Genomic DNA, 15,288 nt, shown 5'->3' on the forward strand with positions numbered 1-15,288 from the left:
TCAACTTCTGTTCATTCAGAGGCAGAGATCACACACGCCGTGATGTTAGCTACATGTGAGCTCCTGCAGAGGCTGCTGAGCTGGGCTCTCTGCCTGGGACCCTGGGATCATCAAACCAGCACTAGCTTGGAGTGAAGACGACCAAGGGCTGGAGCTTCATGTGACTCTGAGTGACTCACCTCCCTGCTTTGATGGTGTCCACAGACGAGATCAATAATTTCTCAGGTACCTTCCAGTCCTGATCTGCCCAGGTCTCAGACAGCAACTTCTAGGTCCCCATAACTAGGGGGTTTAGGGCCCCATGTGACTAGAACATCCCTTTGTCAAAACCTAACAGGATGCTAAGCCTGCTCCTGCCTTCCCCATGCTGCCTTCTGCCTGGGGCTCTGTGACAGGTGGAGTCGGCCATTGCCACCAGCAGATGGTGGGCACTGCCTGAAGTCTTCTTTCTTTCTTTTCTTCCTTTTTTTTTTTTGAGACGGAGTCTTGCTCTTGTGCAGGCTGGAGTGCAGTGGCGCAATCTTGGCTCACTGCAACCTATGCCTTCTGGGTTCAAATGATTCTTCCTGCCTCAGCCTCCCAAGTAGCTGGGACTACAGGTGTGTGCCACCGCGCCCAGCTAATTTTTTTATTTTTAGTAGAGACAGGGTTTCACCAGATTGGCCAGGCTGGTCTCAAACTCCTGACCTCAGGTGATGTGCCCCCCTTGGCCTCCCAGAGTACTGGGATTACAGGGGTGAGCCCCTGTGCCTGGCTGCCCTGAAGTTTTCTGATCCTGTCCACTGGCATCCATGTGTCTCCTGCTAGGAGGGAGAGGAGATCCCTGGCGTGTCCCTGTGGCAGAGTGCCTGGGATGTTTTTCAAGGGGAACGCAGTGGCCACCACACAGGACGTCAGCCCCGCCTGTGAGGTGGTAGCCAAGGCACCAGACCTACTTACAATACAAAGTGAAACCAGGCATCCGAGAGGATGGACTGCAGATCTGAGGGTCTCAGCAGGAAGATCACAATGCCCTAAGTCCAGGAAGGAGAGAAAAGTGGTTCCCTCTTCATGGCCCTTGCTGGGGGAGCTGAGCGGGAGATGCTTTCCCAGGACCGAGACTCAGTGAGGGTTGAACATGCGAAGGCCCGGCTCGAGCCCAGGTGACAGATATGAAAGGGGACCTGTGCCTGGAGGGGCATAGGCAGCTCCACGGTGAAGATGGGCGTACCCTCAAATCTCACCTCCCTCAGTCCTTACCCCATTCTCACCCCAGAACCTGCAAAGTGGTACAATGTACGGCTACCTTCCATTCCCCAAATCCAGCCTCTGAGACTTTGCTCATGCTGTTCCCCACACCCGCCCTGTAGTGACCTTGTCCCCATGGTCCTCATGCCCAATCCTACTCCACCAGAATAAGTGCCAGGTCTGCCTTCAAGCATCTGTTATCCCCTGGCCCCAGATAAAATTCACCTCCCTTCCTCTGAACACTGATCTGAACCCAGCTTAGGGTCTTGTTTGGTCTACTGTCAAGTCTTGATATTTGTGCCCATACTGTATCCCCCACCAGGCTATGAACTCAAAGACGGTAAACTCGTCCCATCCCTATCACCTCCTCCAGGGCCACACATATATAGAAGGTGTTCAGGTTACATGGGTTGATTCATTGAATGGATGAATGGATGGATGGACAGATGGATGGATGGACAGAAAAATGGATGAATGGGTGGATGGATGGATGGAGAGATGGACAGACAGACAAATGGATGGATGAATGGATGGAGGGATGGATGGATGGAGGGATGGAAAGATGGTTGAATGAAGGATAGAAGGATGGTCAGTAAGGATGAGTGGGCATATGAATGGATGAATGAGTGGCTGGTTCCATGAAAGAGAGCAGATGATCGGATGGGTGATGGGGGTGGGAGAGGAGGATGGACACTGAGGGGCTGGGACGGTAAATGGTGGAGAGTTGGGCAGATGGATAGAGAAGTAGATGGATGGAGTAGGGAGGATAGGCCAGCTTTATTCATTTCTTCCAACTCAGAGAGCTAAGGCTTGGGAAGGAAATGCCTCCCCAAAGCTCCCCAGCTGTAATGGCAGAGCAGACAGGGATGAAGGCCAGGCCCACTGCCACCTGCCCGCCTTAAGGGATGGTACAGAAGGGCCGAGTGGCCACTCATCTCTTTCACAGAGATGCACGTGGCCCAGATGAGCACAAACATCCTCCCCAAGAGCTGCAGCCACCCCATCTTGTGGGTCAGGGCCAAGGGGTGCAGAGGGTCCGGGAAGAAGGAGGAGGGGTGGTCAGAATAGGGATAAAGAAGGGCCGAGCTGGCCCCAACACTAGAGCAGCCAAAACACAGGAAAACCGCTCAAGCCAGGTCTGAGGCCAGAGTGAAACCCCATCTCTGTACAGGTCGAGAGAAGAGAGAGCCACTCCCTGACCCCCATCCTCCCCACCCTTGATGGAAGCCCAGATCTCTACAACGAGGAGTATCATCCAATCCGTGCTAAGCACCCTCATGCTCTACTACAACAGCCTTTCCAGAATCCTCCGTATTCAAACACTCAACATGGCCTCACAGCACAGTTAATAAAGCCGAGGCTCCATGCCCCACGTGATGGATGGGAAACCAAGGCCCAGCAGGCAGGGAGCACTTAGCCCTCTCCCATTTCCTGCAGCCCTCACAGCAGAAACACCTGACCAGTTCTATATTTAGACAGAGACCCTGGGCAGGGCCTGAGTCTCTGAATTCTCCAACTTCCCCCAACATGGGTCTACCTGAGACTCAGCACCTGGGCCTTAGCCCAGGTGGGACCTGGAGTCTATTTTGCAAAGCTTCCTGGGTGGATCCAAGTGCAGGGATTGGATTTTGGATGCAGAGCTGCTGCTCTCTGGCTTCCTACATTCTGAAAGCTAAGCCCTGGGTCACCCCAGGATGGGGACATGGGCTTCCTAGGGCACCAACTCAAGACCCAAGAGGAAGGGACTGCTGGGAAAGACAGCATCCAAGGCCTGGTCTCAGCTGACCCAGGGGGTTCCATCCTGTCTGTCATGAGAGTCTAGCCAGAGAGCTCCAAGGGATAAGGCCAAGTCTCTCAGTCCCGAACCCCAGCCTGTAAAAGCCCCAGGATGGTGGGCAACCTGGGCAGCATCCAGAAAAGTTTTCTGGAGGACATGGAACAGAGGAGGGGAGCAGGGACCGGGTGCCTCCCCCATGCTGGCCACAGCAGGCACACTGTGCACAAGGGCATCCTGGGGCCATGCTTCATGCAGGAAGCCTCCTCCCTGGGCTGGGGCAGCAGGGGCAGCACACGCCAGTGTCACACAGGGAAGCCGGCCTTGGAGAAAGCTCCATCAGCAACCACAAGCTGATTCCTCAAAGCCTCGACAAGCTGTGGCCCTGAGGGTGGGCAGAAGCCGAGGGGAGGCAGCCACACAATCCCTCCTCTGTTGAAGCTGTTCTCCAGCTCCTCCTCCCCCACAGAAGAATAAATAGGGCCCTTGTGGGGCCCAACCCTGGCCACTTGGGACAGAATCAAAGCCCTCAGGGCAGCTGATGGGGGTTGGGAGGGGAGGGGAATGGGGGAGGGAGATGGGGGAGAGGGGAAGGGAGTGGGTACCCTGAGGCTGGCAACGCTGTGATTACTCAATAGCCACCACCCCCCAGCGTTCTCCTTCGGCTTCCAGGGAGCCATGGCCTCCTCGCAGAGGGCAGAGAAAGTGAGGCTGAGGAACAAGCTTGGTCCCCAGGATCAGTCCCCCAGAACATGAGGTCCAGCCATGACTCCAACCCCTGAAAGAGATCCATCCAGCCTTCACCAAGGCTCCCAGCTAAGCCTCGACTTCTCAGCCGCGTCACACAAGGCAAGAAGGGCCCGAAGCAGCCACACTCTGCTGGGGACGTGGCATGGAGTTCCAACCCGACAGCCAGGCTGGGGTCTCTCCATAACTGGGAAATGGCAGACCATTGGTTCTGGGCCGGAGCAGCCGTCCTGAAACTCCCGTCCTCATGAGGGGCAGAAGTCCCCGAGGGTCACCCACTCAGCCCTGCGGGGGCTACGGTATCACCTCAGCCTCAGGCTCCCCCAGAGCAGCCCTTGCAGGACAAGGGATGGAAACGCGGTGGATTGGGGACAGAAATGTGGGGATCGGGTGCACAGGCCGAATGGCGCCAGCTCCGTGGGGCCCCTCAGAATAAACCCACCTCTGCCGCCACTGCATTTCTGGACCTCAGGCTGGGACCTTCCTAAGCCCGCGGCTGTGCTCAGTGGATCCCCCGTCGAGGTCCCCGGAGGCTGAGGGAGTGACCGCTGTTCCCCGCGCCCGGGGCCCCGCCTACCGCTCCCGGGCCCCACACCCCGCACCCCGGGCCGCATCTTGGCCTTGCCCATCTTGGCCACCAGCTGGAGTGGCGTGAGGCCGTCATTGTTGCGCGTGGTCTCCAGCTCCCAGCTGCCGCTGCGCCACAGGATCATGTTGTACATGCGCTTCACGAGGTCATTCTGCGTCTGGAAGTTCTCGGCCATGGTCACCAGGGCGTGGAGGATGTTGTTGCCCCGCGAATCCTGGGAGGCAATGTCGGTGCGCTGGTGCTCCATCAGCAGTTCCACGATCTTGGGCTGGTTGGTGCACACCGCCAGGGCCAGGGGCGTCTCGCCTGGGGGAGGAGGGCGCCGAAGCTGGGTTCTGGGTCCTTGGCTTAGGTCGCAAGCAGCATTCCCCAAGCTGCAGGACTGGGGCCCACATCCTATCTCAGCAGGATTGGCAAGTGAGGTTCCCTGGTCCTCTCCCCATCTCCTGCTTCTGTGGGGGAGGATGAAGCTACATCACTGTGCAGCCTCCTGACTGGCCTCCCTGCTGCCACCCTGGCCCTTCTGTACCCTTCTGGGTACAGCAGCCAGACCAACCTGTTAGCACCTCCCCCAGAATGAAAGCTCAAGTTCCAATGACACCCACAAAGCCCTGTGTCCTCTGACCTCTCCTCCTCTCCCATCACTCACTCCCCTGACAATGGCTTTCCTCCAACACGTGGCCAGCCCCAGGCCTTTGCTTGGCTATTCCCTCTGCTCATAGACAGCCAGTCCCTCGCTCCCTCACCTCCTTCAAGTGCTTGTTCAAACGTCACCTTTCAGTGATCCAGCCTAACTGGCTCTATTTAAAACTAAAGAATTTAAAACTATTTAACTCTATTTAAAATTTAACTGTTTAATTCTATTAAAATTAAAATAAGGTGGTGGGTCACGCCTGTAACCCCAGCACTCTGGGAGGCCAAGGCAGGCGGATCACCTGAGTTCGAGACCACCCTGACCAACATGGAGAAACCCTGTCTCTACTAAAAATACAAAAAAATTAGCCGGGCATGGTGGCACATGCCTGTAATCCCGGCTACTTGGGAGGTTGAGACAAGAGAATTGCTTGAACCTGGGAGGCGAAGGTTGCTGTGAGCCAAGATCAAGCCATTGCACTCCAGCCTGGGCAACAGAGGGAGACTCCATCTCAAAAATAATAAATAAAATTAAAATCCACCCCTCTCTTGCCACAGACAGAACTCCTAATGCCTGTCCTCTCTGCTTTACTTTGCATTTTTGAAGAGCACTTATCATTTCCTGTCATATTACACTGGCTCCAACCAGGTTCTCCGTGCAGGGCAATAGTACACACTAGGAACTGGACAATACCCTGTTTGCCAGGACACCCAGACCTGGACACCCAGGGCTGCCCAGAGCACAGGCTAGCTAGTCCTGCTGATAAAAAAAACTACCCAGAATATAGTCCCAGCTACTTTGGAGGCTGAGGCGTGAGAATCACTTGAACTCAGAAGGCAGAGGTTGCAGTGAGCCAAGATTGCACCACTGCACTCCAGCAGCCTGGGCAACAGAGCCAGATTCCATCATCAAAACCCCAGAAGAGAAAACAAATGGGTGATCACCAGTCAGGCAAGACTGGATGGGAGGAGGGGTCTCCTCTGCAACAGAGTTGCGCAGAGAACTTTCCGGAGCCCGTGGTTCCTGTCCTGATTGCAGTGGTGGTGAGCCAACCGTCCATGCTGTGAAAATGAACAGAACCGTGCTCTAAACGGCTGGATTTCACTCTGTCTACATTATGCATTTCCATTTGTTTTTGTAGAGCATCCTAACCCCAGTTGCTTTTGGACTCTGTAACTTGTCAGGCAGAGGAGTTTGGTCCTCTCACTCTCGACTTCCGACTCCCTGTTTGCAGTCCTGAGAGGCACTGGACCCGGCACACCGAAGTCAATGCCAGCTACACTGGGGCAAGTCCTTCCCTTTCACAGAGCGGTCTCCTCGCCTGTAAAATGTGGCTGCCTCCTTGGCCTCTCCCAGGTCTCTGTTCCCTCAGAGGGATGTCCAGGATGATGCTTCTAAGACCACCAGGTGACACCCCCGGGGAATGTGGGCTTCTCTCCCTCCCACCTCCCAGCCCCTCCTTCTCTGGTCCACACTGATGTCCTCCCAGATGGACATCTCCAGCCTCCTCCTAGCCCAGCTCTGTCCTCTGGGGCACCAGAGCCTCTTGACCGTGGGGGTGGAGTGCAGAGCGAGGCAGCCCCTCCCTTCCACCCTCCTCCCTTCCTCCCTCTCCTTTCCTCTTCCCTCTCTGTCCTCTCTTCCTCCCCTCTTCTTACCTCCCTCCTTCCTTCCTCCTTCTCCCTCTTCCTAACTTCTTCCTCCCTTTTCCTCCTCCCTTCCTCCCTCTTCCCTCTCCCTCCTCTCTCCTGCCTTCTTCCTTCTTCCCTCCTCCCTCTCCCTCCTTTCTCCTCCCTCTCCCTCCTTCCTCTCCATCCTACCTCTCCCTCCTCCCTTTCCCTCCTCCTTCTCCCTCCTCCCTCCCTCCCTCTCCCTCCTCCCTCCCTCTCCCTCCTTCATTCCTCCTCCTTCTTCCTTCCTTGCTCCTCCCTTCTTCCTCCTCCTTCTTCCTCCTTCCCTGACCTTCTCCCTCTCCCTCCTCCCACCTCCCTCTCCCTCCTCCCTTTCCATCCTCCCTCCCTCCCTTCCTCCTCCCTCCCTCTCTCTCCTCCTTCATTCCTCCTCCATCTTCCTTCCTTGCTCCTCCCTTCTCCCTCCTCCTCCCTCCTCCCTCCTCCCTCCCTCCCTCTCCCTCCTCCTTCCTCCCGGACTCGGCGCCGGGCAGGGGGGGACACCCACAGAAGTAGAAGCTCTCGTGCTGGTTCTTGGGGTTGAAGAAGGCCCCCTTTGCGTGGGCGTTGACGTCGGCTCTGGCGGCGATGAGCAGCGCAGTGATGTCCTCCTGCTGCCGCTTGATGGCGATGTTCAGCGCCGCCTGCCCTGCGGACCCGGGTAAGGGGGCGCGGGAGCCTCAGCGCCGGGGGGCAGGGGCGGGGACTGGCCCGGGGGCGGGGGGCTGGCCCGCCCGCCCTCTGTGGCCTCCACACCCTCCCGTGAACCACAGGGAAATCAGGACTCCTCGCCGTGTCTCCCGCCACCGGGAATCCCAGCTTTATTCTTTGCTTCCTTCAGGCTTGCCTGGCCCAAGGAGCGCGTGTGGAGTGCCTGCTCCGAGCTTCGGCACCAGCGCGGGGTTCAGGGGTCAGGGGTGCACAGACGCAGTGTCCATGATTTTCCTCAAGAGGCCACAGTGGCTGGGCGAGGTGCCTCATGCCTGTCATCCCAGCACTTTGGGAGGCCAGGGGGGTGGATCACCTGAGGTCAGGAGTTCGAGACCAGCCTGGCCAACATGGTGAAACCACGTCTTTATTAAAATTACAAAAATTAGCTGGGCGTGGTGGTGTGCACCTGTAATCCCAGCTACTCGGGAGACTGAGGCAGGAGAATCGCTTGAACCCAGGAAGTGAAGGTTGTAGTGAGCTGAGACCGATCCACTGCACTCCAGCAGAGTGAGACTCCATCTCGGAAAGAAAAAAAAAGCCCGCAGTGCCACTGAGAACTAAGTGCCACCATTCAGAGAGGGGCAGGAGCTGGGGGACCAAGAGCAAGGGCCCTTCACAGCCAGAGAGCATCAGGGTCTTCCCAGAGGCTCTCACCTGGGACCTCAGAAGTCTAGGAGGTTGGGTGGGGCCAGCTCCTAAGCCAGGCTAAGAGGGCAGAGCTTATCCTAAGCGCTAAAGTCACAGAAGGCCTTGAAGTAGGGAACTGGCCAGATCAGAAGTTGGAGTTTGGTGCCTGGGTGCTTTCAGATCTCTCGGGCTGCAAAACTGGAGGATGCATTAGAGGCAGCCAAAACTAGGGAAAGAAATGAGGAGGCCTGAGCTAAGAGGCAGAGGGCACACGAAGGGTGGAGATAGCAGGACGTCCGAGGACCCTCAGGACCATGGGCTGGGGAGAAGGGTGTCTCAGGTAAGGCTAGCATCTGGCCCTGGTGGGAAGTGAATTGTATGCTGGAGACTGAGCAGGAAGGGCAGAGGGAGAGGCATTCAGCCTGCTAGAGGCCGGAGAACTTCCAGATGGAAGGGACGGGCTGGGAGGAGGGGAGGGTCTCAACATGTACCAACAGAAACAGCATTTCCCAAAGAGCTGCCACCGTGCTGTGAACAAATGGTGGATTAAAGAACTAAGCTTTAACAACAATTAGGAATTTTTAACTAACCTTTTGGTAGGGAAGATCCGAAGATCTTGCTTCTTCTTAAGCAAGATCCAAAAGGCAGAAACCACAAAGAGAAGGCTGACACGCTGGCTTACAAAAAGGCTTTTGGGTTTGGGGTGTTTTGTTTGACACAGGATCTCGCTCAGTCACCCAGGCTGCAGTGCAATGTCACTATCTGGGTCACTGCAACCTCTGCCTCCCGGGTTCAAGCGATTCTCTTGTCTCAGCCTCCTGAGTAGCTGGGATTACAAGCGCGACCCACCACGCCTGGTTAAGTTTTGTATTTTTAGTAGAGACGGGGTTCTACCACGTTGGCCAGGTTGGTCTTGAAACTCCTGACTTCAGGTGACCTGCCCACCTCAGCCTCCCAAAATGCTGGGATTACAGGTGTGAGTCACCACACCTTGACACTATTATAACTTGAAATGTGCATGCATTTGAACCCAAATATTCCAATGCAAAATATTTTCCTAAACATATGTGCATCTGTGCACAGGGTCATAGAGAGGAACATGCACTGCGACATTGTCACAGCAAAACAACTGGAAACGCCTGACGACTGTCTGCTGGTGGTGGGGGTGGTGGTGAAATTAGCCGTGGTGCAGACTAAGCTGCTGAAAAGAAGCTAGACTTTCACATTTTGGTGTAGGAAGTGCTCTAAGGCCGGGCGTGGTGGCTCATGCCTGTAATCCCAGCACTTTGGGAGGCTGAGGGGGGCAGATCACTTGAGGTCAGGAGTTCAAGACTAGCCTGACCAACATGGAGAAACCCCATCTCTACTAAAAATGCAAAAATTAGCCAGGCATGGTGGCGGGCGCCTGTAATCCCAGCTAATCCTGAGGCTGAGGCAGGAGAATCGCTTGAACCCAGGAGGTTTCAATGAGCAGAGGTCATGCCATTGCACTCCAGCCTGGGCAACAAGAGTGAAACTTCATCTCCAAAAAAAAAAAAGTGTTCTAAGACGTATAGTTAATCAAAAACAACAACAACTTATAGAATACAGACAGTATGATACTATTTTATGTTAAATAAGTAAATAAAACCTCTTCTGTGCGCACATATACACGCACATATGTCAAAAGCCTAGGAAACTCCTCAAAGCATATGGGTAAAGGCCCTAACAAAAACTTATCTGAAATGTTGGACTGCTTTACAATGAAGCTGTATTCATGTAATGTGGATGTAGCTAAAAATAGTTAGGCCGGCTGTGGTGGCTCACGCCTGATATCCCAGCACTTTGAGAGGCAGAGGTAGGAGGATCACTTGAGCCCAGGAGTTTGAGACCAGCCTGGGCAACATGGTGAAACCCAATCTCTACAACAAATAGAAAAATTAGCTAAGCACAGTGGTGCACACCTATAGTTCCAGCTACTCAGGAGGCTGGGAAGGAGAACTACCTGAGCCCGGGAAGGTCATGGCTGTAGTGAGCCGTGATCATGCCACTGCACTCCAGCATGCCCAACAGAGTGAGATCCTGTCTCAAAAATTTAAAAAAGGTAAAGTAAAGCAATAAAAATATACTGTTTTGTTGAATCTGATGATGGATGTGTAGAGGTTTATTATGCTAATATCTTAACTTTAGGTTTAAAACTTTTATAATAAAAATGTCTCAATGGAATAATTGCTTTAAAAAGTAAAACTCTGAAGACCTCTGATAAAATGCTTTAAAATGATATTAATAAAGTTGTGATTGGTTCCTCTTTAGCAGCATAGGGGAGAAGTATTAGCCCTTGCCCAGTGGGGAAACTGAGGCTCAGAGAAGCAAGGTAACCTGCCCAAAGTGCGGAATAGTGCTGCTCTGCTGGTCCCAGAGCCCCTCTGCCCCAGGTGCAGGAAACGCTGAGAGGAAGGGAGGCATCAGCAGAGAGTGTGGAACGGTGGTGGGGCTGCTTTCCAGGAAGACAAGAATAAATGGCTCCTCCCACCATTCAGAGAGAGAGTAGGTGCCCACAGCACCCCAGACCTCCTCTTTCCAGCAAGAGGCAGATTCATGAAAGAAGGAAAGCAAAAGGGGAGGCCAAGAATAGGGAGAGGGAAAGGTTTGTGACCAGGACAGCAAAGCCTCAGTAGAAACCCTAACAACCTTCTTATATTCACTCATTCAAAAAATACATGTTGAGCATCTCCTATGTGAGACCGTAAGGGCACCAGGAAATCAACTATGTTCAGTGGACTTCATCTCTGCCCTCAAAGGAAACATGCTGCTAGCAAAGGCTCATAAATCCTGCAATACTGACAAGAAGAAAGCAGGAGACCAAGGGGACTGAGAAGGGAGGAGAATTAGGACAAGCAAGCTTAAGGCACTGGCCTGAACCTCCCTGTCTACGGGACTGCTGTCAACTAGAGACAGGCTGAGAATGTGATATGGTTCATCTAGTTTCTCTCTTTGCTTTGGCTACCAGGGAGCTCAGTGTGCAGTTTAGCACTCAGTAGCAGCAACCTTCCCTAGGTTTCCTCTCCTCCACTCCATACCTTCTAGTTTGTCACAATCCTTGACTTCTTATATATAACAAAAATGCTTTTGAAAATCTGCAGAGTTCAAAGAATAAATCACAATTACTTTCTCCCATGAGAAGGGTTAAAGGCCCAAGCTAGATTCCCACCTGGAAAAAGCTAAAATGTGACCAGGCATGGTGGCTCATGTCTGTAATCCCAGAACTTTGGGAGGCGGAGGTGGGTGGATCATCTGAGTTCAGGAGTTTGAGACCAGCCTGACTAACATGGTGAAACCCCGTCTCTGCTAAAAATACAAAAAAAATCCCAGTTACTTGGGAGGCTGAGGCAGGAGAATCACTTGAACCCGGGAGGCAGAGATTGCAGTGAGCAGAGATCACACCACTGCACTCCAGCCTGGGCGACAGAGTGAGACTTTGCCTCCAAAAAAAAAAAAAAAAAATGCTGAACTGTTGAGTGCCCCTGGCAAGTCAGCAAGACTGCATCCAGTCATCCTTGAGCCAATCACCTTTGCCACACCTCATAAGACCCTAGAGGGCTGTTTGCTGACTCCAAAATTCAATAAGGACACACCTCACTGCTTTTCCCAAGTGGATTTGCTGGCAGGGAACCTCTCTCCCAAACCTGGTCTCCCAGGCCCATCTCTGGCCCACTTACAAGGAAATCCACAAAACTGAGACCCAAACAGGGAAAGTTAATGATGATGCTGCTAACAGCTGACTTTCAGTGGCCCATGCCCAGCTCTCCTGCCTCACTTCCAGCCTTCTTTCCACTGCGCAGGCATGCAAAGCCCAGTCCTGTCTGGGAGGTCTCGCCCACGTCCCTCTCCTCATGCAGTCCTCAGGCCGAAGGTGACCAACCTGACTGTCCACTCTAAAGTGGCCCTTCCCAAACAGTCACTTTCTGTCATACAATCTTCACTTGTTTTCATAGTTTTTATTTATTTATATATTTATTTTTTGAGACAGAGTCTTGCTCTGTCACCCAGCCTGGAGTGCAGTGGCGCGATCGTGGCTCACTGCAACCTCTGCCTCCCAGATTCATGATTTTCCCACCTCACCCTCCTGAGTAGCTGGTACTACAGTTGCACACCACCACACCCAGCTAATTTCTTTTTGTAACAATGAACTGCTCTGGTGCAGGATGCCAGTAGTTGGGGACGTTGCGGGTATGAGGGGACAGCAGGTGTATGAGAAGTCTCTATATCATTTTTGGGTCAATTTTGCTGTGAACCTAAAGCTGCTCTAAAAATAAAGCTGGCCAGGTCCTTTAGCTGGCACTGCAAAACAGCACTTTGTGGGGCTAAGGAGGGAGGAGTGCTTGAGGCCAGGAGTTAAAAAGACCAGCCTGAGCAGCATAGCAAGACCATGTCTCTGCAGGGGGAAAAAAATTGCCAGGCCTGGTGGCTCATGCATATAGACCCAGCTACTCAGGAGGCTAAGGTGGGAGAATCGCTTGAGCTCAAGAGTTTGAGGCTGCAGTAAGCCATGACCACACCACTGCACTCCCACCTGGGCAACAGAGCAAGACTCTGTCTCAAAAAAATTAAAATAAAGCTTATGATTTTTTTTTAAAAGAAAAGAAGTCGCATGCAGTGGCTTACCTTGTAATCCCAGCACTTTGGGAGGCTGAGGTGGGTGGATCACGAGGTTAAGAGATGGAGACCATTCTGGCCAACTTGGTAAAACCCCATCTCCACTAAAAATACAAAAAAAAAATACCCAGGAATGGTGCCACGTGCCTGTAGTTTCAGCTACTTGGGAGGCTGAAGCAGGAGAGTCGCTTGAACCTGAAGGGTGGAGGTTGCAGTGAGCCAAGATTGCACCACTATACTCCAGCCTGGGGGACAGAGCAAGACTCCATCTCGAAAAAAAAGAAAGGAAACATACCAAATGTAGGTATATCCTTCCTTGAACAATCTCAGGTTTCTAATCTAATAACAAAAAATTTCTATCATTAGTTTTGGAAAAGTACCCCCACTTTTGATGATCTGCCTGCCTCTGCCTCCCAAAGTGCCCACAGGATCCCTTCAGGTTCTGAGCGAATTCAAAAGCTGATCAGGCTGGGCAAGGTGGCTCACGCCTAGAATCCCAGCACTTTGGGAGGCCGAGGTCGGGGGATCACTTGAGGTCAGGCGTTCAAGACCAGCCTGGCCAACACAGTGAAATCCCATTTCTACTAAAAATATGAAAACTAGCCAGGCATGATGTCAGGCTCCCGTCATCCCAGCTACTAAGGAGGCCGAGACAGGGGAATCACTTGAACCCAGGTGGCAGAGGTTGCAGTGAGCCGAGATCACACCACTGCACTGCAGCCTGGGCAACAGAGCAAGACACTGTCTCAAAAAGTAAACACACAAAGCGGATCCAATTTGCAGAAGTTTGCAGCTGTCTGACACCCACACATTTTCTAGGAAAGGCCTACAGGTACAGCACAGAGTCCCAGGCCCACACAAAAAGCAAGAAGCCCTCCTGACTCCCTCTGGCCCAGGACAGGTCGGCCTGCCCCCACACATTCTCTGCCAGGCAGCCTGACACAGCAGTTAAGGCCCAGGCTTTGGAGTCAGACTGCCTGGGGTCAGATCCAGGCCTTGTGTTTACTGGCTGGCCTTACTCACTGCTGGAACCTTGAGTTTCTCATCTATAAAACAGAACTAATAATAGTGTCTTCATGAGCTATTAGGAGACTTAAAGGCCGATGCACATGGAGCACTTTCATAAACACTCCCCACACCCTGGCTTTCCACCTCCCTCCTGCAGGCTCCAGGCTCACTTGCCATGGTCGCACACAGGCACGTGGGCACCATCTCTTGGCTCCTCCATGGGGACCCCTGTGGGCAGGCAGACGCCAAGCTAGAGAACAGCGGGGAGGGACTGGGCACTGAGAATCACACCTGTAATCCCAGCACTTTGGGAGGCTGAGGTGGGTGGATCACCTGAGGGCAGGAGTTTGAGACCAGCCTGACCAACATGGTGAAACCCCATCTCTACCAAAAATGCAAAAATTAGCCAGGTGTCGTGGCACAGGCCTGTAATCCCAGCTACTCAGGAGGCTGAGGCAGGAGAATTGCTTGAACTTGGGAGGCAGAGGTTGCAGTGAACTGAGATCACAACATTGCACTCCAGCCTGGGCAACAAAAGGAGACTCTGTCTCAAAAAAAAAAAATAAATAAAAAAAAAAAAATAAAAGACAAGTGCTGGTTGAGTTTGGGAACTCAAACACTGCTGCTGAGAATATAAAATGGTACAGCTGCCATGGAAGAGTCTGGCAGTTCGTCCAGACGTTAAATATAGAGCTACCCTACGACCCAGCAATTCCATAGCAAGGTATACACACAAGAGAAATGAAAACATATGTTCACTCAAAAACTTGTATATGAATATTCATACCACGATTCGTAATACCTGAAAAGGTAGAAACAATCTAAATGTCCATTAATCGATAAATGAATAAACAAAATGTGATACTCTGTCCAATGGAATATTATTCAGCTGTAAAAAAAAAAGAATGAAGTATTGATACATGAACCTTAAAAACACTAAGTGAAAAAAGCCAGATATAAAAGGTCTTATATTGTATGAATCCATTTCTATGAAATGTTTAGAACACACAAATTTACAGTGATGGTAGATCAGCAGTTGCCTGTGGCTAGGGAGGGGCAGGAGGCAAACAGAAAATAGGAAACTCTAATGGGCTCAAGGTTTCCTTTTCGAGATGATGAAAATGCTCTTAAATTGACTGTGGTAGTTGCAACACCTCTGTGAATACATCATTGAATTGTATGCTTTAAATGAGCGAATGATACGGTATGTAAATTTTATCTCAATAAAGCTGTTAACTCCCCTCCAAAAACCACGCAGTAAAACAGAGAAAACAAAAATTAGTCATGAGCACACTAGGGAGAATTGCCTTTAGCATCTTAGTGTGCTTTCTTTGTGTGTGACACTGAATTAGAATCCTGAATTTTTATTTTCTGATTTTCATTTTCTTGTATTTGGCTATGTCATCAAATATTCCTCCAACACATGCCTTTATTTATTTATTTATTTATTTATTTATTTTTCATTTTTATTTATTTATTTTTGACATGGAGTCTCACTCTGTTGCCCAGGCTGGAGTGCAGTGGCATGAGCTCAGCTCACGGCAACCTCTGCCTTCCAGGTTCAAGTGATTTTCCTGCCTTAGCTTCCCAAGTACCTGGGATTACAGGTGTCTACCACCACACCCAGCTAGTTTTTGTATTTTCAGTAGAGACAAGGTTTCACCAT

The 15,288-nt window shown here is 52.0% G+C and overlaps 1 protein-coding gene across 1 annotated transcript; it reads right to left on the reverse strand.

Annotated features, from left to right (window-relative positions):
* Positions 1 to 4,050: 4,050 nt before the first annotated feature.
* Positions 4,051 to 13,799, reverse strand: LOC144579463 (transient receptor potential cation channel subfamily V member 3-like). The gene is made up of 3 exons (XM_078350186.1): positions 13,793 to 13,799; positions 7,150 to 7,320; positions 4,051 to 4,643 (listed from the first exon to the last, which is right to left on the reverse strand). Exons 1-3 carry the CDS (start codon positions 13,797 to 13,799, stop codon positions 4,051 to 4,053), a joined length of 771 nt encoding a protein of 256 aa, XP_078206312.1.
* Positions 13,800 to 15,288: the final 1,489 nt, after the last annotated feature.

This window comes from Callithrix jacchus, chromosome 15, assembly GCF_049354715.1.
Source record: "Callithrix jacchus isolate 240 chromosome 15, calJac240_pri, whole genome shotgun sequence".
In the NCBI taxonomy this organism is placed as follows: Eukaryota; Metazoa; Chordata; class Mammalia; order Primates; family Cebidae; genus Callithrix; species Callithrix jacchus.